The following is a 22,771-nucleotide window of genomic DNA, read 5'->3' on the forward strand; positions in this document are numbered from 1 at the left end:
TCATGTACCTGTCACTGATTAATCTTTGATTAATATTTGCTAAGGGCCAAATGGGTGACTGACTGACATCTAAGATCAAGAATAAGAGCTGGGTCAGCCCACACAAACAACATGGAAAGAGCTCCTCCAGAGGAGACAGCATAGGTATGATAGAAAACAAAATAACGTATTTCTACTATAATTAATCAGAGACCACTTAGCATAGTGGTAAGGAGCATGGGCTCCAGAGGTAGGCTGCCTAGTTCGAATCCCAGCTCTGTCACATACAAGCCAGATGACCTGGTCAGGTTATTACCTGATCTCTTTCCACATTACCTAAACACGGGGCAGTGGAAAAAGTCTGTATGGACTTTGGAGTGACACAGAAGAGGGACTGACCTTAGCCTTATTACTTACTAGCAATAGTCACTTTGATCTTTCTTTTTTTTTTTTTTTTTTTTTTTTTTTGGTTCTTTCTGAACTCCAATTTCATTAGCAGTAAAATGGAGACAATAGCAACTACCTTGACAAGTGCTGTGAGGACTCTTTAAATTATATATGTGACATTACTGGCACAATGTCTAATATTTTATAGATAATAAATGAAAGATAATATTCTGAAATGTTCAGATAGAAGGGAACCTTAGTAATAAGATATCCCAACAACCTAATTTCACAGAAGATAAAGTTGAGGCCCCAAACAAGGAAGTAACTCACTCAGGTTTAAAGTTCATTAGAATGGGACCAAATGGTGGGTTCCCTGATTCCAACCCCATATTTGTTCTCCTACATGACACTGTCCTCTGCTTTGTCCTCCCAAACTTAGCAATCCCAATACCCTGTGTACTATAGTGATTTATTATATTTCAGGTTCTTGAGAGTTATAGCCTCAGCCCTCATCCTCACACAACTAACTTCAGTCGTGTTCAAATGGTAGATTTCTAAGCCAAATCTTAAAGATTTGGAAAGAGCCTATATCTAAAAGTGAGAAAATGAAATTTACTTCTCTGTGACTGACCAATGATTTGTAAAATCTTTTTGGGAAAGGTAAATAGAGAATTTCCACTCCTATTCTTAGATGGAATCAAGGCTCAAGGATAGAGAGAGACAGTAAAACTTTTAACAGTGAGAAATGACACAGTATAATGACATTACTTCCCACATGAACCTATAATTCCTATAATTGAGAAATCAATCTTTGAAGCCAAAATATCGCATGCTTTTTGAATCTCATGATTTTTTTAACAAGAAACCTTTCTTGCTAAAATATTTTAGCACTTTAATATTTTTTTAAATGTCAAGTTAACAAGCAGACACAATTTTAGAACAACAAAATACAAAAAATCACAATAAGACATTTTTAAGGATTTTTTTTAATTTACTTATTTAAGAGAGAGAGAGAGCATGAGCTGTGGGGGGAGCAGAGGGAGAAGAAGAGAGAATCTCAAGCAGACTATTTGGAGCTGGATGCAGGATTCGATCCCAGGACCCTGTGATCACGACCTGAGCTGAAACGAAGAGTCTAACATTTGACCGACTCTACTACCTCGGTGCCCCACAATAAGACATTTTTAAAAGATGAATGAAATTACTGCTGAGCAGAAATGAGAATCAATAGCATGGGTTTTTAGAGGGTTGGATTATTCTTCTAGCAATGTCTTGCAGTAAGGAACAGGAATAGAGGACAAAGACAATAGGTTTATCAGAATGAATGGATTAGTAAAGTAGACACAGCAGAAGCTTAAGGGAGGCATCATAGAAATATTTAACATTGGTGCAAGCTTGATAAGGACTTAATTAAAATCTGGAAAAGTAAAAATTATTTAATAGAGTTCATAATGAAGGCATAAAGCCATTTCAGAACAGAAGTAAAACCAGGAAATGCAAAAGGCAAGAAATATGGAAAAAGACTGGAGTGAAAATGTGGGTCATAAGTGTTGAGAAGGTCAAAGAGCTTAGAAATCAGAGATAGAAAGAGTAATTAACATGAATGATTAGGGGGCATTGAGGAAAAAGGAGCCCTTTTCCTGTTCTCAATGAGACAGGAGGAGTTAAGAAGAAATTATTTTCACTAAAGAGGACAATGCAGAAAATGTTATCACTAGGGGGAAGTTTCATTCAGGTGAGATGACAGAAGGAAAAATTTTAAAAAATTTTAGGAGTATAATTGATTTTGTCCAATTGCTTGATTTTCAACAACAGCAAAAAAATTCCTATTATCAAGGTCTACGGACTTCCATCCTGTCATCCAAATCTAAAAGACACTTCGTTCCCATATTATTTGATCTCTTTCAATACAGGCAACTACTACCCTTTTCTTTAAATATTTTCAGCTCATGGTTCTATGATATCACCCTCTCAAGATACTTTGACAGCTTCTTCCCTATTAACCTCCAAATGTCATTATGCCCAGTACTCTATCCTCAAGGTGATCAGTCGCATGGATTGAATACCACTTTATATGCTGAGGACTCCCAAATTTGTCTATGGCCAAGACTTCTCTCTGAGCCTCTCTCAGACGTCTCTGTTTAATTGCCTCCTCAAATACCCAGTGAATGTCTAATTGCCATGTCAGTCTCAAAATATCCAAAATAAAACTCTAGATAACTAGCCTAAACTCAGGGGATGATCACCACCAGCCAACCAAGGAACCTAGAAATCATCTTTTATTTTTCTGTATCCTGCCATTTCCAAGCCCATAAGAGATGGGTCCCATTTTTAGATATGGTAAAAAAGGAAAAATCTGAAAACCAATGGTTAGTCTTCATTGGAACAGGATCACTCAAAAACTAGGTTTGATATGAGATAATTTGTGAAGTAGGAAACAGATGCTAAACTCCTGGAGAGCCTGGACGGGGAAAGAAGAGAACCACCGGGTACATTAGTCAGAACTAAGAAGTAATGTGCTGAGTTTTCCCTTATACATAGACAGTGTTCCATTCATTAGCTACACTTTTCTTAGCTGAAGAACTTCCTCTCACACTTAATGATTTTTGGTTTCTTATCAGAGTAAGAAATTTGCTGTTTGGCAAAGGGTTAGGGTTAGGTCAAAACAATGAGCCTAAAAGTCCTAATTCTCGACTTCTACCCTTTATTTATGAGTGATTTTGTTATTAAGGGTTAGAGTGGCTGGTGATGAGGGTGACAAAGAATTGCACAAAGAGTGGAGCAATAAACAGGACAGAGTTTATTCACTCTCCAAGGGAGGAGGGGGGCCAGACATCCAGATAAATGTCGACCCCAAGTTTCTGTCAGCCTGGGCCTCTTAAGGGGTTTTGAAGGATGTGAGAGGGTTATAGCTGTACCCATGGTGTGTGTGGGGGGGTCAACTCTTGGCCAGGTAGAGCAAGAGATGGCAGGTTTTTCAAGGGGCTCTGTCCAGGGCTCATCCGGGGTGTGGGCTGTGGTCTGGCTAGAGAAGAATATGTTTTGTAGTTGGGGTCTATTTTCCAAAAATATAAAGCACCATGATCTAGAAAAACAGAGTTAGAGAAAAGTGCAGACACCTGTGAGTTTTGTCTGTAAGTGTGGCTGGAGTCCAGGTTGGGGGGGGGCGTTGAACAGATTCCTTTCATTACGAGAGAACTTCATGGTTTAAGAACAATAATAATCTGTCAATAAATAAAGGCAAATGAATGCCAGGGTGAGATAATGAGACTAATGTGTAATATTTATTATATATAAATATACAAATAATTAAAATTGATTTGCTTACCCAGGGCCAGGATGTATGGCATAATGGCAACTCAAGTTCCATAATTTTAATTCCCAGATATAAATAAAATAAGTTATGCTCATTCTTTTTGTAGCCTGGAGATGAAATCTATCCTAAAGATGAGAATGGCAAATGGTTATATCACAAGTCAAATCTGTGTGCCACTTGGGAGGTAAGTTTAAATGGGCCTCTTTTCTTGAAGACTACATTTTTAAAACTGCGATCTGATTATTCCTGTTCCATTTATGGAGAAATGCAGCCTTTACTCCTAATGGAAAGTAATAGTCAGAACAGGTATTTTTAACCATAAGCAAAGATGTGTAAAATTCCCACTTCTCTGCACTGAAAAATTCTTGATTTTCTTTTGTTGGAAAAGAAGAATGCCAAAGGAGAGAGAAGTATAGAAAGAAAAAGAAAGGAAAAGAAATAAGTTCTAACATAACCATAAATAAAAATATAAAAATGAGGGGCACCTGGGTGGTGCAGTCGTTAAGCATCTGCCTTCAGCTCAGGGCGTGATCCCGGCGTTATGGGATCGAGCCCCAAGTCAGGCTCCTCTGCTGCGAGCCTGCTTCTTCCTCTCCCACTCTCCCTGCTTGTGTTCCCTGTCTCACTGGCTATCTCTCTCTCCGTCAAATAAATAAATAAAATCTTTAAAAAAATAAAAAATATATAAAAATGAGATAAGTTCACAAATTTTTGAAGTTTCTCAAGTTGAATTTATAAAAATCATTAATATGATATTGAAAAGAAACAAATTTTAAATGATACATGAAAAACTGAAAATAATTCTGAGCAAGCTGTTGGCTCCTTCCCCAAGATCATAAGAGTAGGAAAACTAGGGGAAAGTCCTGAGAAAACCTGTATGGATTCATGTTGGGGGTGAGGGGTACAGATATTTTGAACTGGTTTCTTTATGAGGTAATATGGCAGCTTTTACCTAGAGTAGAAGGCAGCCCAATAAGCTGTAAGAGGATAACATAGGAGAGGACCTTAGAGTTCTTTTTGCTCTTTTTTCTCTCCTGCTATAGCCTTGGAACAAATATTGTCTGCTCCACACATGCAGAAACTTAAGACTCATGTTCAGATGTCTTCAGGAATCAAATCAGAGTAGCACTGAAATCCTGAACTTGTGAGAGGCTGAGAAAAACATAAGTTACTATCTGACCTCTGGCAGTTGTTTCCCTCCCTCTCCCATTCCAAACTCCAAAGGCTGGGAAATTACACTCTAACAAGTACCTCTTTCTAAGGTATTTAGAAAGTGGACATCCCCTCTATAGGTAATAGCTGATTATCTGAATTGTGGAGTTGTTCTGGGGGGTGAGGAGGCATTGATTGAGTTTTCTGGTGCCTGGGGCTCTCCACCCAAGAGACCATACACTCATTCCTGACCTCAATGTAGATGACTAGGTTTGGAATCTGCTGTTCCCTTCCAAGGAACTGCCCTATAACATAGCCAGTATCCCCAGGAAAAAATGTGTTCACAACCCCAAATTACAAGGCATTTATTTTACAAAGACACGTCATATCTTTTTTTTTTCTTTTAATGATTAAAAACCAAAACATCGGGATGCCTATAAAGGTCCTCTTAATCTTAACGCAGACCTTGTCAGATTTCAGAAGCAGCAAAGTAGCCATCCTGCTGCCGTCACAAACCCCGGAGGGCAGAGGCTAGATCTTGATATCTTAATTAGAGATCCAAATATAAACAGAGCAGAGGACCAAGAACTTTTAACTTTTTTAGTTAATTAATATATTCAGGGAGATAAGATGTTAGCAATATGTAACAAGAACAAGAATACATTTTTTAAAAAGGAAAAAATAATAATTAGAAAAATGTAAAACAATGCAATCAATGGGATAAAAATAGAATGGATATAGACAAAGAAAAAAATATCAGATTGAAAAATCAGAATGAGCAACCCCACCACCCAATATGAAGAAAGAAAGGACAAGAAAATTTTTTAAATATGAAAGAAAAGCTAAGAGATGTAAAGGATAAAATTAGAATTTCTAGTATTCATGCAATAGGAATCTCAGGGGAAAAAAAGAAAGAAAAAAAAAAGAGGTAATATTTGAAGGAAAAAAAAAGAGATAAAGGGCATGGATTACCAAAGAGAAAAGAAAACTCTTACCTAAATACATTACAGTGAAATTTCAGAATATCAAACATACAGAGAAAATGTTAAAACTTCCTGGGTATAGCAAACAAACCAATAAAGTAAAAAAAAAAAAAAATTGAAGAAATAATAATAAATCAAGGAAAAGACAGGAAAAGAAGAAAAGAGGGAAAATGAATAGATGGCAAAAATAGAAAATAAAGAGCAAGATGGGAAATTTAAACTCAGTTGTATTAATAATCACAATATATGTAAATAGTCTAAACAACTCAGTTAAAAGGCAGAGGTTATCAGAATAGATAAGAAGCAAATCTCCACTATATATATTAAGGAATTCCATTTTAAATAAAAAGATACAAATAAGTAAAAGGTTAAGAAAAAAAAGTAAAAGAATAAAAAAGACATACTAGGCTGACGATAATCAAAAGAAAGCTGAAGTGGCTATTTTCATACCAGCAAAGATTTCAGAGCAAAAAGTATTACCAAGGATAAAGAAGTTTGTTTTATAATAATGAAGGGATCAATCCTAAACATCTATGTACTTAATAACAGAACTCCAAAATACATGAAGCTTAAATGAAGAGAACTGAAAAGAAAAAGAGAATAATCTACAATTATGGTCAAAGATTTCAAAACCTCTCTCTCAATAATTGAGATAATAAGTAGACAGAAAATCTATGAAAGAGATTTGAACATTATCAACCAGCTTGACCTAATTGACATTTATAGACTACTTCACCAAAATATAACAAAATGTTATTTTTCAAGTGCACGTAGAACATTTTACAAAATAATCTATTGTCTGAGACATGAAACAAATCTCAATACATTTAATAATATTCTTTATGCAAAGTAGGCTGTCTGCTAAAATTAGAATTAAATTTGAAGTCAATAACAAAATAAATCTGAAAAGCCATCCTATTTGGAAACTAAAACGCATACATGTGAATAACCCATAGGACAGGAAATAAAAATTGTATTTAAATATAAAGTATATGTTAGCAACACACAATTGGAAATGAAATTTTTTGAATGATATTAAGTATTAGAGATAAATTTAACAAAATCAGTGCAAACTTAAACAGTAAAAACTATGTCATACATTACTGAGAGCAATTTATTTTTAAGTAATCTCTATGCCCAACATGAGGCTTGAACTCACAACTCCAAGATCAAGAGTTACATGCTCTACCAACTAAGCCAAAAAAAAAAAACTCTAAATAAATTGAGAGATATATCATGTTCTTTGGTAGAAAGACTGAATAGAGATATATCATGTTTTTTGATAGAAAGACTGAATACAAAATTGAGATGTTAATTTTCCCCAAACTGATTGAAAGATTCAACAGAATCCCAATCAAAATACCAAAAGAAATTGAAAAGCTGATTCTAAAATTTAGAGGGAAGTGTAAACAGTATGATGATAAAAGATTCAATTTACCAAGAAAATATACCAGTTTTAAACACATATGTACCATATAAAATATCTTCAAAATATATAAAGCAAAAGTCAATAAGCTATAAGAAGACATTGATAAATTCTTCTAATATGGTGGGAAATTTCTGACATATTCCTTTAAATTATTGAGAAGCCAGGAAAAGCTAGACCCAATTTTGTATGTAATGTGTGTGTGTGTGTGTGTGTGTGTGTGTGTGTGTGTGTGTATTTACATACATATATGCATGAGAGAGAGACACAGAGCAAGAGGAGGGAGAGATTTGTATCTAATAAAAGGAGAATATACATTTTCACACACACCAGACATTTATAAAAATGGATCAGGTACCATGCCATAAAGTAAATCTCAACAGATTACAAGAAATAAGATCATTCTTAATGGACTGGTATACATTGTGAAAATGCAAGGGGAAGATATGCTGTACAATAGTTCCCAAACTAATTCAATTATAGAATTCCTGCCTGTCTCTCCCACTTTTTTTTTTCTTCACAGAATGCCTATTAACATACCCAAGGACTTTCCTTCTCAAAAAATTCATAGTCACCCTCATAAACATTCTCATTTTTTTGAGGCTTTTTTCTTAACCCATTGGCCTTTGCTCAACAGGCGTTGGAAGCTTGCAAAGATGCTGGCTTGGTGAAATCTCTTGGAGTATCCAATTTTAACCGCAGGCAGCTGGAGCTCATCTTGAACAAACCAGGACTCAAATATAAGCCAGTCAGCAACCAGGTACAGTTTGATAGGAGGCGGGAGGTGAGAGGGGGAGTGTGAGGTATAAGGGGAGATTCCAATATTTACTTAACAGGAGAACCCTGAACTAGGAGTCAGAAATCTTGGGTCACTCTACGTATATCTCATCATAAGGCCCCAAGAACAAGTCTTTTAACTTCTCTCAATTTATGTCTCTTAAAAAAAGATTTGCAAGTTCAAATCTAGACAAAAATAATCCAAAAATTTTTTTGAAGAAAAATAATGAGGAACTAGATCTGTGAGATATTAAAATATACAGAGTACTTAAAATTATGTAAGATTAGTGTAAGAACCAACATACAAATTAATAGAAAATAAGAAATACCTTAGAAACAGGCCCAAGTATATTAAAAACTTAATGTAGAAACAATAACACAAACTAATGGCAAAGGGATAAATTTTTCAGTAAATAGTGTGGAGGAAATGGCTAGTTATATAGAAACAAATATAGACCTTAGCCTCATGCCATACTCCTAGTATCTCTTTAATCAGGAGTTAAAGAAGAAAGAGGAAGTCATTTGTGAATACTACAAAACAATTTTAAGTTTTCTAGAACTATAGATAGAAAATGAAGCCATGGGAAAATTACAAAAGAAACTGACATATTTAACAGTATAAAAACATTTAACTCTAAAAATATTAGAAAAAAAGAGCAAAAAAATGAATAATTCTATTTTTAAATATAATAGAAAAGGGGGGTCATATCCTTATGAATTAAAAGCCCAATAAAAATTAATGAAAAAAATTAAAGATAATACACTAAGGCTCTACAGAAAAGTGAGCAAAAGAACTGTGAACAGAAAATTGATATGACAAATTGCAAGACTAGTAAACATGAAAAATGTTCAACAGCACTAGTAATTACAGAAATTTAAGTATTACTTTGTATTGTATATCAAATTAGCAAGCTTTTGTTTTAGTTTTTAATATAATGTTCCATATAAGCAAGTGATAAAGTGCTGGAAAGTACAAATTTGTTCAGCCTTACTGGAAAGCAATTTGGCAATAAGTGTCAAGAGCCTTAAAAAAATTCACAGTCTTATATTCCTAAGAATTTATCCTTGTGAAAAAAAAAATCTGAAAGCCTTTACATGTATTTGTCACAGCACTATTTATAAAGGCAAAAAAAAAAAAAAGGAAACAACACAAATATGAAAAATTAGGGGAATATTTAAATAAATTATAAAACTCATATAATGTAAAATCTTAATAAAAGATGTTCTTGAATCATTTTTGAGGAAAAGAGCAATGGCCATGATATTAAAGGGAAAAACCAGGATACAAAATATAATTCAATATTGATGTGAATATATTATTTAAAAACATGCATAGAAAAAATATTGGAAAGAAATATATCAAAATACTAACTGTGGTTATCTCTGGCTGTGAATTACAAGTGAATTTTGTTTTCTTCTTTATGATTTTCTGTATTTTCCAAATCTTCTGTGAGCATATGTTACTTTTATAATCACAACAAAATACAGTTACCCACCTTGTTAAATGGGGATAATGATACTCTCTTCACTCTACTTCAAAAAACACTAAGAGGCTACATTAAAAAATGTTCTTAGGGTAAATATTCACGTTTTGGAGTTATGGTTGATTTGTTTGCTTGATTCATTGTTTTTAGTAACTCAAAACAGTCTTGAGTTCATAACAGAAATAATGAATTATTACCTATCAGGACAACAGCCAGCTAAAATAGAAGTGTCGCTATATTTAGAAGTATCACTTCCTAATTGACACCTAAGCCAACATTATACCATATGCTCTAGGAGCAGAGAGCAACAGCCCTTGACTTCCTAACTGATCTCAATCTATCCCTTTATTCCTACTCTAATCCTTACCAGCACAAATCCCTCCTGCACCCCCCAAGAATAATACTGTTATCAAAGGTTAAAATGACACATGTTTCCTCTTACAAATACACAAAGAAAGATGGCGATGTTTGACCTCAGAATGAAAAGTGGAATAAGAATTTGACAGTGTGTCTTCTCATGCCAAGGAGGAAATACCCTGGTATGTTGGCACAAGAATCACGAATAGCTTCACAAATGTACCCTGAAAGGGAAACAAGACATGTTGGAAGATCATATCCCAAACTTATTCATTTGCTTCATGGTGTTTGAAAATAGCATATACCAATACTCTAGAGATAGTACAGATCAAAGTGCCGGTCTACTGGCCACCACCCATTACCCTATGCCCTGGGTAGGACTACCTCTACTCCAGAGACACAAAATGAGCAGCTTTCAGTCCAGGAACATGATGACATGTTGTGGGCATTATAGAGGGTGGACATATTTTATATATAAGGGATACATACATAAAGATCTTGCATAATTCAGAATTCACATATTTAAAAGCTAATTTTCCCTTTAGAATAAATCTAAAGTATAATTGGCAAAATTTTGTATTTTTTCATAGACTTTATGAACAAGGGCACATACAGTATGACCTCACTCTATACTCATTCTCAGAGCCTGAGCTTCCCAAGCTTCCTTAGTACTACCCCTAATGTCTATCTAAGCAAATGTGTCTCCAGGCTCCATCCCTGGCTTAATCTCTCTAAAAGCCTTCCTGGTGGGCAATTTGTCATGGGGTGTTCCCCCAACCTAATTCAAAGAAGACTGTGGATCTACCTCAGGCCATTTAATCTCACACACCTAGCTCTACTAACAGACAAAAGGAGCAAGATGGGGAGAAAGGAAAGATCTCCAAATTCTTCAATTTTTTCCCAACCCTATTTACTTAATGCCTAAATCACAGGTGTCCTGATTTCAGAATCAATAAATATTTTTTGCGTGACTTAATGAAATGAAAATTCAACACCGTTTTGTTGCAGAAAGACACAGGATGGGGTCAATGTCTTCCTTCACAGGTTCTGTCCAGCTTAACTTCACCTTGTGAGATTTTGATATCCGAAGTTCTACACTTACCAAATAGTGTTGTAAAAGCCACAGACATGTCAAGATGCCTAGCAAAGAAGGAAGCAAGTGTACATAGATATGCTTCTCCTTGAAAATGAACAAGTTCCAGGGCAGTGATGACATCAGGGCACTGTGACAACAGAAACCATCACTACCCTCTACCTTAAACTGAGCATTGGATGCCAGCATACCGAACAAGGATCATTCACTGGCCTGAAATGCCCCCACCAAGCTATAGTCCTGATGAAGCCCCTCCTGTAACAGTCAGCAGCATCATTCCTAAGATGCTCGCTTGGTCCTCTCTGTATCATTATGTTTTCATTCAACAGTCATCGAGCACCTGCCTTATGCCAGGCACTTTGCTAGGTACTAGGCATGCATAAGTGACCAAAGACAGATACAGCCCTTCCTCTTGCAGCACTAGCTGTCTAGTGGGGAGCACACATTAATCAAACAATCACAAAAGTTACCGATAATTAGAAACTGAGATAAATGCTCTGAAAAGAAGGAATATGGTTCTCTGTGAATTCATATGCACATGAAACTTATTAGCTTATCCACTCCGACCCCCAGAATTTCCCCCACTGGTTGTCCCCTTAGTGATATGCCCTGGAATTTTTACCTAACAACTGTCTATGCAAAGATTTAAGTTATATTATTTTAAGTTATGTTGTTGAGTTTATATGTTAACTCAAAAGCTTTTGTTGAGCAGATGTTTCTAGTATGTTGCCCAATGCAACTCTCTGTATAGTCCCAAATTTCAGTTCACAGATTCCGTTCAGTCACTGATTTGGTATGTGCATACCTATTTGTTTTATTTCTATTTGTAACAGCCTTATTATGCATACCTTTTGCCACAAGCCAGATGAAGTCCTTTTTCAAAGTGTAGGTTATAAAACTGTTCAACGCATATATAAACACACACATATATACATACGGATATATACATACATACTTCTACATATTTAATAGGCCAGGGACAAGCAACGGGATGCCAATCTGATTAGAAAGGAATCCTTGTGGGAAAATGAAATGTTGTGTTTGGAATGAGCAGGCAGGCATTAAATTAAGGAATTCATACTTAGTTTCTAAGCAGTGGAATGACGTGATAAAATACATGTTTTGGAGAGACTGGTCTACCAATAATAGACAAGATTGGAATTGAAAAAGTAGAGAGCGATGTTGGAAGTCGGAGAGGGTAACGGAAGGAAACACTAAGAAGTGTGATTCCTGCTTTATTTTAGTCTGTGTGTTACTTTCTAGAATTATTTAAGAAATGTTCCAAGGGGGAGAAGTCCTACAAGTGTTTCTTAGGGTAAGGGAACAAGATTATATCAGGGGGAAAAAAGTATATCAAATTAGGGAACAGAAAGAAGACCCACCGTGAAGAGTCCCAGTTTACATTTGTCATTTCATCAGAAGCATCTCCTTGTGCCTTCTAGAAATAAAACTCATCAAATACGCACTATTCCAGACAATGAGGATAATAACTATATGTTTCCATTATTTTAATTCACCCTTGGTTGATTTTAATTAAAAAAGGTAAGAAAATCATAGGTCAAAAATTACCATAGTGGTTAAGAAGAAACTTTGAGAACTTTGTGACACAAGTATTTTTGGTGCAGGAATCTTGCCAGTAAGATACTAAAGATGAACGTAGGCCTGCACTGGGTGGTGTAAAGAACTCCCGGCCAAAACGACAGAATTCATCGGGAGATTTCATTTTATACACGCTCTACCCCTTGTGAAAATATTCTGAGATGCTTGAGAGCTACAGAGAGAGGGCTTCTGCAACATGTCACTTCTACTTACTGAGACTGTAACCTGAACCTTGAGACTGTTTTTCTTGTTACAGAAAATTGTAGTTGCTGGAATGGTGACTGTAAATAATTAAGTCTGTTCCCTCAAAGTTTTAAACTATGATAACTTCATGAAATTGAATTTGCTCTCCACTTATTTTAGAATTATTCCACAGATGGTGACCTCACTTAACCTTGTTTTAATTAATCTCACCAGTAAACAATGTAAACTTCCTTGTTAGGAACAAATATTTGGCATTTGCCTCATTATCCATCATACTTGTAAATGGACTTTATTGAAAAACTCTTTAAAAACTGTAAAACTGCATTCACCACAAGGCTTTAATTTTGTGCTCTGCTCTCCAATGCAACCATGTAGGTTGAGTGCCATCCGTATTTCACCCAGCCAAAACTCTTGAAATTTTGCCAACAACATGACATTGTCATTATTGCATACAGCCCTTTGGGGACCTCTAGGAATCCAACCTGGTAAGCAATGCTGTATGTCTCTTCAGCAGTGTTTCCTTTGGTGCAGAGTATGAGACTAATGTGAATTACTTGACTGGCATGACTATATGGCTCTGTGATTTTAAGAAATAAATTTAATCTCTTCAAGCCAGTCTCTATGTATACAAGTTGGAGCTAATAAAACCTTCCTCACAGAGGTGGTATAAGAATTGATTACACCGTATGTATAAAATTACCTAACAGTGCCTGAAACATAGGAAATGCTCAATAAACATTAGTTTAGGTATTATTTGACAACGACTCGCCATGACCATATCCTGAAATTTTAGCATTTCTTGATCTCTGGATTCAAAGGCAGCATTTCTGATGTGATGTGTTCCACAGACTTAAGTAGAAATTTTTCTGCGTGAAGATGACTCTAAGAGTTGTGCCTCTGTTTCATCCATTTTGGCCATCCTGCCTTCCCTTGTAGGCCTACTTCCAACTCAGTTCTCTGTCTCTGAGACCCATCAAAGAAATTTATTTACCCTCTGTAAGAGGCAGCTCTCTCAACTTGCCTCTCTCAATATTTTCATGGTAAAAGCAACTCTTCACTGAGTGCTCCGCACTCTGAGAAATTGGTTACAGGGGACCTGAAGTGTCCTGGTAGGTGACCACGTGGATAGGGAGACAGAGGAGGGGGTAATTGACTAACCACCTGCTCTCATTACTTGAGCTAAATATGATACAGGTTTTGATTTTTTTTTTTAAGGGTGAATGTATCTTCTCCACCTTTGCTCAAGGATGAACTTCTAAATGCACTGGGACGAAAGTATAAGAAGACAGCAGCTCAAGTTGTTTTGCGTTTCAACATCCAGAGAGGAGTGGTTGTTATTCCTAAAAGCTTTAACCCTGAAAGGATCAAAGAAAACTTTCAAGTAAGAGAACTGCTTCTGGAAATGTAAAAAGTAGAGTTGTTTTGTTTGTTTCTTTGTTTTTTGGAGAACCTTCTGTTCAGATTAATAAGAAACTTGTAATGCCTTTATATTTTATTTTACACCTGCTCCCCAACCCACACTCTGTGTATCTGAATTTAACTTGAGCTGAATCTGAAACAGTTCCCAGCACTTTGGGGATTGCTTTACTGCTTGTACATTACCTAGCTCCCTCGTTTCTTCTGTTTCTTTACCTATTGACTCTTGATGCTACCTACTCATTTCTCCAGCAGCGCAGCGGCAATGGAAGGTATAAAATTTGAAATTCATAATAGTAAACTTTCCACCTTCTTAATGTCTCTGGTAAAAGTTAGGGACAAATTTGGAAATTATTGAAGAGGATCATTAGACTTCATGAATACTAGCTGCCTTTATTTCTTCCATAAATAATCTGTGATCAGCATCGTAATTTAGAGGTGAGAAGAGGCCACTAGACAAAGGAGTGATTAGTTTACTCTGCTACTATTCAAGACTAAACTTCTAGGTAAGTATAGCCATAGAAAAGTACCATGTAAAATTAATTATTTACTCATCAGTTGATAATCTCAAAAAGTAAGTTGTTTTTATCTCAATAAGTAGTTTATAAGTTTAATAATCTCAGTAGTTTAATAAGTTTTATTAAATAAAATAAGTAGTTAAATAAATTTAATAATCTCAAAAAGTAAGTTGATAAAAATGAGACAAGATTTATCCCCTCAGATAGGAAAATACTCAGAATATTGAATATGTACAAAAACAGGCACTTTCATATACTCCTGTTAGAAACACTAACTGGGTATAAGGTTTGAAGGAGTAGAATGTCACTTTTCCAGATCCTTCAAAATTCAAACCCACATATCCATTTGACCCAACAATCTTGATACTATATTTACACATACATGCACACATATCTGGATATTTACTACAGCATGATTTGTCATTAAAAAAAACTGGAAACAATCTTCAGTAGAGTCTTGTAAAACAAATTATAATATATTTGTACAATGAAATATTATATAGCCTTTTTAAAACAATAGAGTGAAAATATAAGTATGGCCATGGGAAGATATTCATGATATTAGACAATTTATCTTCAGAGCTTTTTTGCTACCACGTGACAGAATGCAGCTCAAACTTACCAAACAGAGACATGATTTATTGGGTCACATAACTGAAAAGTCCATGGATAAATCAGGCATGACAGACAGGGGTATTAAAATGATTTAAAAAAGGACTGAGCTCCCTTTCTCCCTCCACACTCCTCCCCCCTGCCAACCTTCTCTATCTCTACATGGTGGCACAGACAGTCCCTGACAGCTCCAGGCTAATCTATTACTCCTATTCAGTGAAGAGGATCATAGGCAAAGGCTTCTGTGTGGATCTCTATCAATCCCTTACTGTCCCTTTGTGGGTCATGTACCATTCCCATATTAATCATATCCGGTGAGTAAGACGCTTTGATTGGCCCCTGGGCTGCATCCCTATTCCTGTGCTGGAAATGAATTCATGTGACAAACAGCCCTACTAGGTGGTGGAAGAGAAGTTCGTAAAAGGACAAAGGGATGCTGTTACTAGCAAAAAGAGGGAAGAATGATAAACAGTTATACCACTACTGACAGCATTTTAATATTTAACAAAATACCTCTTACTAAAAGGGGTTGACACTGTTTTCAGCCATCTTAAAAGAATAAGCTATCCAGATGGCTAATGTGTTAGTTCATCAAAAATTAAAACACGTTTTGATGCACCTGAAACAAATAGCTTCAAGGATTCAAAATTTTACTGTTCTGAAAATGAGAGTGGTTATTAGTGGTCTGTGCAATGGAAGGTTAAAGCCTTTGGACTTTATGTTATTTAGTGAATCACAATTTTGTACTAAAGGTACTATCATTCTCCTTAAAAATTTTATTGCAACTATTTCTGTTATAGTCGATATATTTCCATAGCCCTGATAATAAGGAAATGAAGTTCAGAGGTTCACGTACCACAAGAAACTATGAAAGAGATACAAATCTCCAAGGAAAATGACAGTGGAAATCATAGCCAATTTCCACTCTATAGGGTTTAGACTTGCCCTGTAACCACAAATTTTGCTGGGTATTAAAACCAAGAATCGACAAAATAGAAAATTATTCTCTTTTAGAACTAAGGTAAAGTAAACCTTTAATAATATTTTAAAAGAATGGGAAATATCCACAAAACATAAAGGGCAAAGAGAAAATTAAATATGTTTACCATAAAAGAAGAAAAAGTCATAGAAATAAAAATCATGTAGTAAAAAGTTAAATCATAAATTAAAAACAAAAACTATATAAAATTAAAGGTAAGAATGAAGAAAATTAAAAAGCAGGGTATTTTTAACATTAAAACAACAAAAAATCAAATTTTACCACCCACTATCTGCCTTGTTGCCATCATCCACTTACCCCCTTTCTTTTAAAGTTTATCTCCTGACTCACTTTCCTTCTTTCCAAAACTACTCCCATCACAGTTCTTAGTGAATTTAACATACATATGGATAGTCCTTCCAATAACCTGGCCTGATGGTTCTTTAACCTCCTCCCCCACAATGATCTTGTCCTATGTATTTCAGCCACTATTTCCCATTGTTATTCCTTGGAAACTGCAGTTACTAATACCTAATAACTCCTTTGCACCCCTCAAAAATCCCCCTCTCGCTTCTGCATTATCTCACTACTGCATAACTCCCATCAACATACAAATATGCTGTGACCTCCAGTCTTAAAAGGTAAAATCCAATCTAGACTCACGTTCCTCTCCAGCGATTATCCATTCCTTTCTTTCTGTCCACAGCAAACCCTTAAAAGAGAATTCTATTCTCACTACCTCCAAGTACCTTTCCCCCACTCTCCCTTAAACCCATTGAAACCAAGCTTTCACCCTGACGCAGCTCTTATCAAGGTCACCAATGACCTCCACCTTGCTTGATCCAATAATCACTTCTCTGTCCTTGTCCTACTAGGTCATTCAACAGCATTTAATACAGTTAACCCTTTCTCTTTCTTGAAATCTTTATAACAAGAGAAGCAGATTGGTTGGGGGGCAGAATATCAGGTACTCAGTTATGTGAGATCCTAAATAAGTGAATAATTTAGGATAATTTGTGCTATTAAAAAAATGAAAACAAATCCATATAAAATAAAAAAAAAACATTGCATAGAAAGAATGGAAGGAGGGAGGAAGAATTTGGAAGTTTATCTTAAAATTAAAACTGAAAAGGTGCCTGGGTGGCTCTGTCAGTTGAGCATCCAACTCTGGATCTCACCTCAGGTCTTGATCTCAGGGTCATGTGTTCAAGCCCCATTCTGGGCTCTATGCTGGGTGTGGAGCCTACTTAAAAATAATAATAATAAATTATGAAATAATTTTTACTTGTTTTATATTCAACAAAATTTAGGTTACAATTGTATATGTGTACTAAATCTTAGTAGAAACTTAAAAATATGCTTGACAAAATTACATGATAACAGAATGTGACATTCTCGGAGGAGGAGAAAAGATGGCAGAGGAGTAGGGGACCCTTTTTTCAGCTGATCCCCTGAATTGAGCTGGACATCTACCAGACCATCCTGAACACCCACCAAATCAGCCTGAGATGCAGGAAGATACATCTGGATCTCTACAAACGAACATCTCCAGCGCTGAATATTGAGGTATGAAGCAGGGAGCCGTGAATCTGTGCACAGATATGGGGAGATAAACGGAAGGGGGAGGGAGCTGCCACGCTCGGGCGCCAGGAAGCAGTAGCCACCTGCACTGGGGAGTGGGCCGGACTGGCGGACTGGCACCCCTGCAAAAACAGACTGAGACCGTGAGCCTGGGAATGCGCACGACCAGACTGAAAACCGGAGCTCCGGAGTGCTCACTGGAACTGGACTGAGACTGGGAGCTCGGGAACACGCACACAACCAGACTGAAAACCGGAGCCCCAGAGTGCTCACTGGAACTGGATTGTAACCAGGAGCTCAGGAGCGTGCACGCATCCAAACTGAAAACCAGAGCTCTGGAGCACACACTAGAACTAGACTGAAACTGAGAGCTCAGGAGCGCGCGTGCGACCAGACTAAAAACCGGAGCTCCGGAGCACTCACTAGAACCAGACTGATATCGAGAGCGCATGTGCAGCCACACAGAAACTGGCGCTCCAGAGCGCACTCGAACCACACTGAAACAGGGAGCTCAGGAGCATGCGTGGGAACCGGGGGCGGCTGGCGGTGTTAGAAGCACAAAGGACAGAGACCAGCTGGCCCTGGAAGCAAGGGCTGGGAGAGTGGCTGTGGGCGCACATCCCGGGATGCTGCGGGGTTTTTAGCAACACCGCCAGAAATTGTTAAAGTGGCCAGGAGAGCTCAGTGGAGAGCGGACGATGATCTCTCTGTTCTGAGACAGAGGCTAGGATACGGCCACTGCAGCTCTGACTCTCAGAAGAGTCACAGAAAAACCGCCAGGCTAAGCCACCAGAGAACAAAAACCCGGAAATACCAGCTCACATTGTGCCCATCCCCACCCCCCCACCCCCCCACCCCCCCGCTGCAGAGGACAGGGCAACGCTACCCAAACAGAGTTGCCTGAGTACCAGTGCAGCAGGCTCTCTCCCAGAAGGCAGGCTGAAAAATCAAGAAGCCCTCATCCCTAGGGTACCTATAAAACTAGTGCACACTGCCTGGGTCCTGGTCAATAATTTGTGCTCTGGGCATCCCCGCGACCTCTCCTCATCAGAATAATGAAGAAGAGAAACCCTCAGCAAAAAAAGGACACAGAGACTGTGGCCTCTGCCACAGAACTGATGGATATGGATATAACCAAATTGTCAGAAATGGAGTTCAGAGTAACAATGGTCAAGATGATGTGTAGGCTTGAAAAAAAAATTAACGAAAATATTAATGAGAATATAGAATCTCTAAGGGCAGAAATGAGAGTGAATCTGGCAGAAATTAAAACTGCTATGAATCAAATGCAGTCTAAACTAGACGCTCTGATGGCCAGGGTAAATGAGGCAGAAGAACGAATTAGTGAATCAGAGGATGGGATGGTAGAAGAGAAAGTTAAAACAGAAACTTGGCTTAAAAAACTCCAATCTCAATAATGTAGATTACGGGAGATTACTGACTCAATGAAATGTTCCAATGTCAGAATCATCAGCATCCCTGAGGGGGTAGAGAAATAGAGAGGTCTAGAAGAGATATTTGAACAAATTGTAGCTGAGAACTTCCCTAATCTGGCAAAGGAAATAAGCATTCATGTCCAAGAGGCACACAGGACCCCTCCCAAGGTCAATGAAAACAGACCTACACCATGTCACATCATAGTACAATTCACAATTAGATCCAAGGATACAGTATTGAAAAAGGCCAGGGGGAAGAAAATCCTTACGTACAGAGGGAAAAATACCAGAATTATGTCAGACCTGTCTACAGAGACCTGGTAGGCCAGGAAGGGTTGGCAGGGCATTTTTAAAGCTCTATCAGAGAAGAACATGCAGCCAAGGATCCTTTATCCAGCAAGGCTGTCATTCAGAATGGATGGAGAAATAAGGACCTACCAAAATTGGCAGAAATTGAAGGAATTTGTAACCACCAACAAGCCAGCCCTACATGAGATATTAAGGGGGGTTCTATAAAAGTAAAAAGGCCCCAAGAGTAACACAGAACAGAAATTTACAATCTATAGAAACAAAGACTTCATAGGCATCATGACATCATTAAAATCATATCTCTCAATAATCATTCTCAATGTGAATGGCCTAAATGCTCCCATAAAACATCACAGGGTTGCAGATCGTATAAAAAGACATGACCCATCCATTTGCTGTCTGCAAGAGACTCATTTTGAGCCTAAAGATACATCCAGACTGAAAGTGAAGGGATGGAAAATCATTTTTCATGCCAATGGACCTCAAAAGAAACCTGGGGTAACAATTCTCATATCAGACAGATTGGATTTTAAACTAAAGACTGTAGTTAGAGATACAGAAGGACACTATATTATTCTTAAAGGATGTATCCAATGAGTGGATATGACAATTATAAATATCTATGCCCCCAACAGGGGAGCAGCAAGATACACAAGCCAACTCTTAACCAGAATAAAGAGACATATGGATAATAATACCTTAATAGTAGGGGACCTTAACACTCCACTCTCAGCAATAGACAGATCACCTAGGCAAAAAATCAACAAAGAAACAAGAGCTTTGAATGACACACTGGACCAGATGGACCTCATAGATATATACAGAACACTACACCCCAGAACAACAGAATACTCATTCTTTTCAAATGCACATGGAACTTTCTCCAGAATAGACCATATACTGGGTCACAAAACAGGTCTCAACCGATACCAAAAGACTGAGATTATTCCCTGCATATTCTCAGACCACAATGCTTTGAAACTGGAACTCAATCACAAGGAAAAATTTGGAAGAAACTCAAACACTTGGAAACTAAGAACCATCCTGCTCAAGAATGACTGGGTAAACCAGGTAATTAAGAAGGAGATTAAACAATTTTTGGAGACCAATGAAAATGAAAACACATCGGTCCAAAACCTATGGGACACTGCAAAGGCAGTACTAAGGGGAAAATACATAGCCATCCAAGCCTCACTCAAGAGAACAGAAAAATCTAAAATGCAGTTTTTATATTATCACCTCAAGAAGCTGGAGCTGGAACAGAAGAACAGGCCTAACCCAAGCACAAGAAGGCAGGTGATCAAGATTACAACAGAGATCAATGAATTAGAAACCAGGAGCACAGTAGAGCAGATCAACAGAACTAGAAGCTGGCTCTTTGAAAGAATGAATAAGATCGATAAGGCACTGGCCAGACTTATTCAAAAAAACAGAGGAAGGACCCAAATTAATAAAATTATGAATGAAAGGGGAGAGATCACAACCAACACCAATGAAATAGGAAGGATCATTAGAAACTTTTATCAACAGCTTTATGCCAATAAATTAAACAACCTGGAAGAAATGGATGCCTTCCTGGAAACCTGTACTACCAAGACTGAAACAGGAAGAAATTGATTTTTTAAACAGACCAATTCACTATGAAGAGATTGAAGCAGTGATCAAAAGCCTCCCAAAAAACAAGAGTCCAGGGCCTGATGGATTCCCCGTGGAATTCAACCAAACATTCAAAGAAGAAATAATACGTATTCTCCTGAAGCTGTTTCAAAAAATAGAAACAGAAGGAAAACTACCAAACTCATTCTATGAGGCCAGTATTACCTTGATCCCCAAACCAGGCAAAGACCCCATTAAAAAGGAGAATTACACACCAATATCCCTGATGAATATGGATGCCAAAATTCTCAACAAGATCCTAGCTAATAGGATCCAACAGTACATTAAAAGGATTATCCATCACGACCAAGTAGGATTCATCCGTGGGATGCAAGGGTGGTTCAACATTCGCAAATCGATCAGTGTGATAGATCACATCAACAAGAAAAGAGTCAAGATCCATGTGATCCTTTCAATTGATGCAGAAAAAGCATTTGACAGAATACAGCATCCTTTCCTGATTAAAACACTTCAGAGTGTAGGGATAGAGGGTACATTCCTCACTTTCATAAAAACCATCTATGAAAAGCCTAAAGCGAATATCATTCTCAATGGGGAAAAGCTGGAAGTCTTTCCCTTAAGATCAGGAATATGACAAGGATGCCCACTCTCACCATTATTATTCAACATAGTACTAGAAGTCCTTGCAACAGCAATCAGACAACAAAAAGGGATAAAAGGTATCCAAATTGGCAAAGAAGAAGTCAAATTGTCTCTCTTAGCAGATGACATGATACTCTATATGGAAAACCCAAAAGAATCCACCCCCAAACTACTAGAAGTTATAAAGCAATTCAGTAATGTGGCAGGATACAAAATCAATGCTCAGAAATCAGTTGCATTTCTATACACAAACAATGAGACCAAAGAAAGAAAAATTAGGGAATCAATTCCATTTACAATAGCACCAAAAATCATACATTACCTGGGAATTAACTTAACCAGAGAGGTAAAGGATCTATACTCTAGAAACTACAGAGCACTCTTGAAAGACGTTGAAGAAGACACAAAAAGATGGAAAAATATTCCATGCTCATGGATCGGAAAAATAAACATAGTTAAAATGTCTATGCTACCCAGAGCAATCTACACTTTCAATGCCATCCCGATCAAAATACCAATGACATTTTTCAAAGAACTCTAACAAACAGCCCTTAAATTTGTGTGGAACCAGAAAAGACCCCGAATCACCAAGGAATTGTTGAAAAGGAAAAACAAAGCTGGGGGCATCACGTTGCCTGATTTTAAGCTATACTACAAAGTTGTGATCACCAAGAAAGCATGGTACTGGTACAAAAACAGACACATAGACCAATGGAACAGAATACAGACTCCAGAAATGAACCCCCAACTCTTTGGGCAACTAATCTTTGACAAAGCAGGAAAAAACATCCAGTGGGAAAAAGTCTCTTCAATAAATGGTGCTGGGAAAATTGGACAGCTATGTACAGAAGAATGAAACTTGACCGCTCTCTCACACCATACACAAAAATAAACTCCAAATGGA

General features: G+C 37.1%; 1 protein-coding gene across 1 annotated transcript in view; it reads left to right on the forward strand.

The window, feature by feature from the left end:
* The window catches only part of AKR1D1 (aldo-keto reductase family 1 member D1), a 49,518-nt gene that overhangs the window by 17,212 nt on the left and 9,535 nt on the right, over positions 1–22,771 (forward strand). The window contains exons 4-7 of the mRNA XM_026511648.4: positions 3,789–3,866; positions 7,881–8,003; positions 13,133–13,242; positions 13,973–14,138. Coding sequence (XP_026367433.1) covers positions 3,789–3,866; positions 7,881–8,003; positions 13,133–13,242; positions 13,973–14,138 — 477 coding nt within the window. The remainder of the gene's footprint in view (positions 1–3,788; positions 3,867–7,880; positions 8,004–13,132; positions 13,243–13,972; positions 14,139–22,771) is intronic.

The sequence above is a fragment of the Ursus arctos genome, unplaced genomic scaffold, assembly GCF_023065955.2.
Source record: "Ursus arctos isolate Adak ecotype North America unplaced genomic scaffold, UrsArc2.0 scaffold_3, whole genome shotgun sequence".
NCBI lineage: Eukaryota > Metazoa > Chordata > Mammalia > Carnivora > Ursidae > Ursus > Ursus arctos.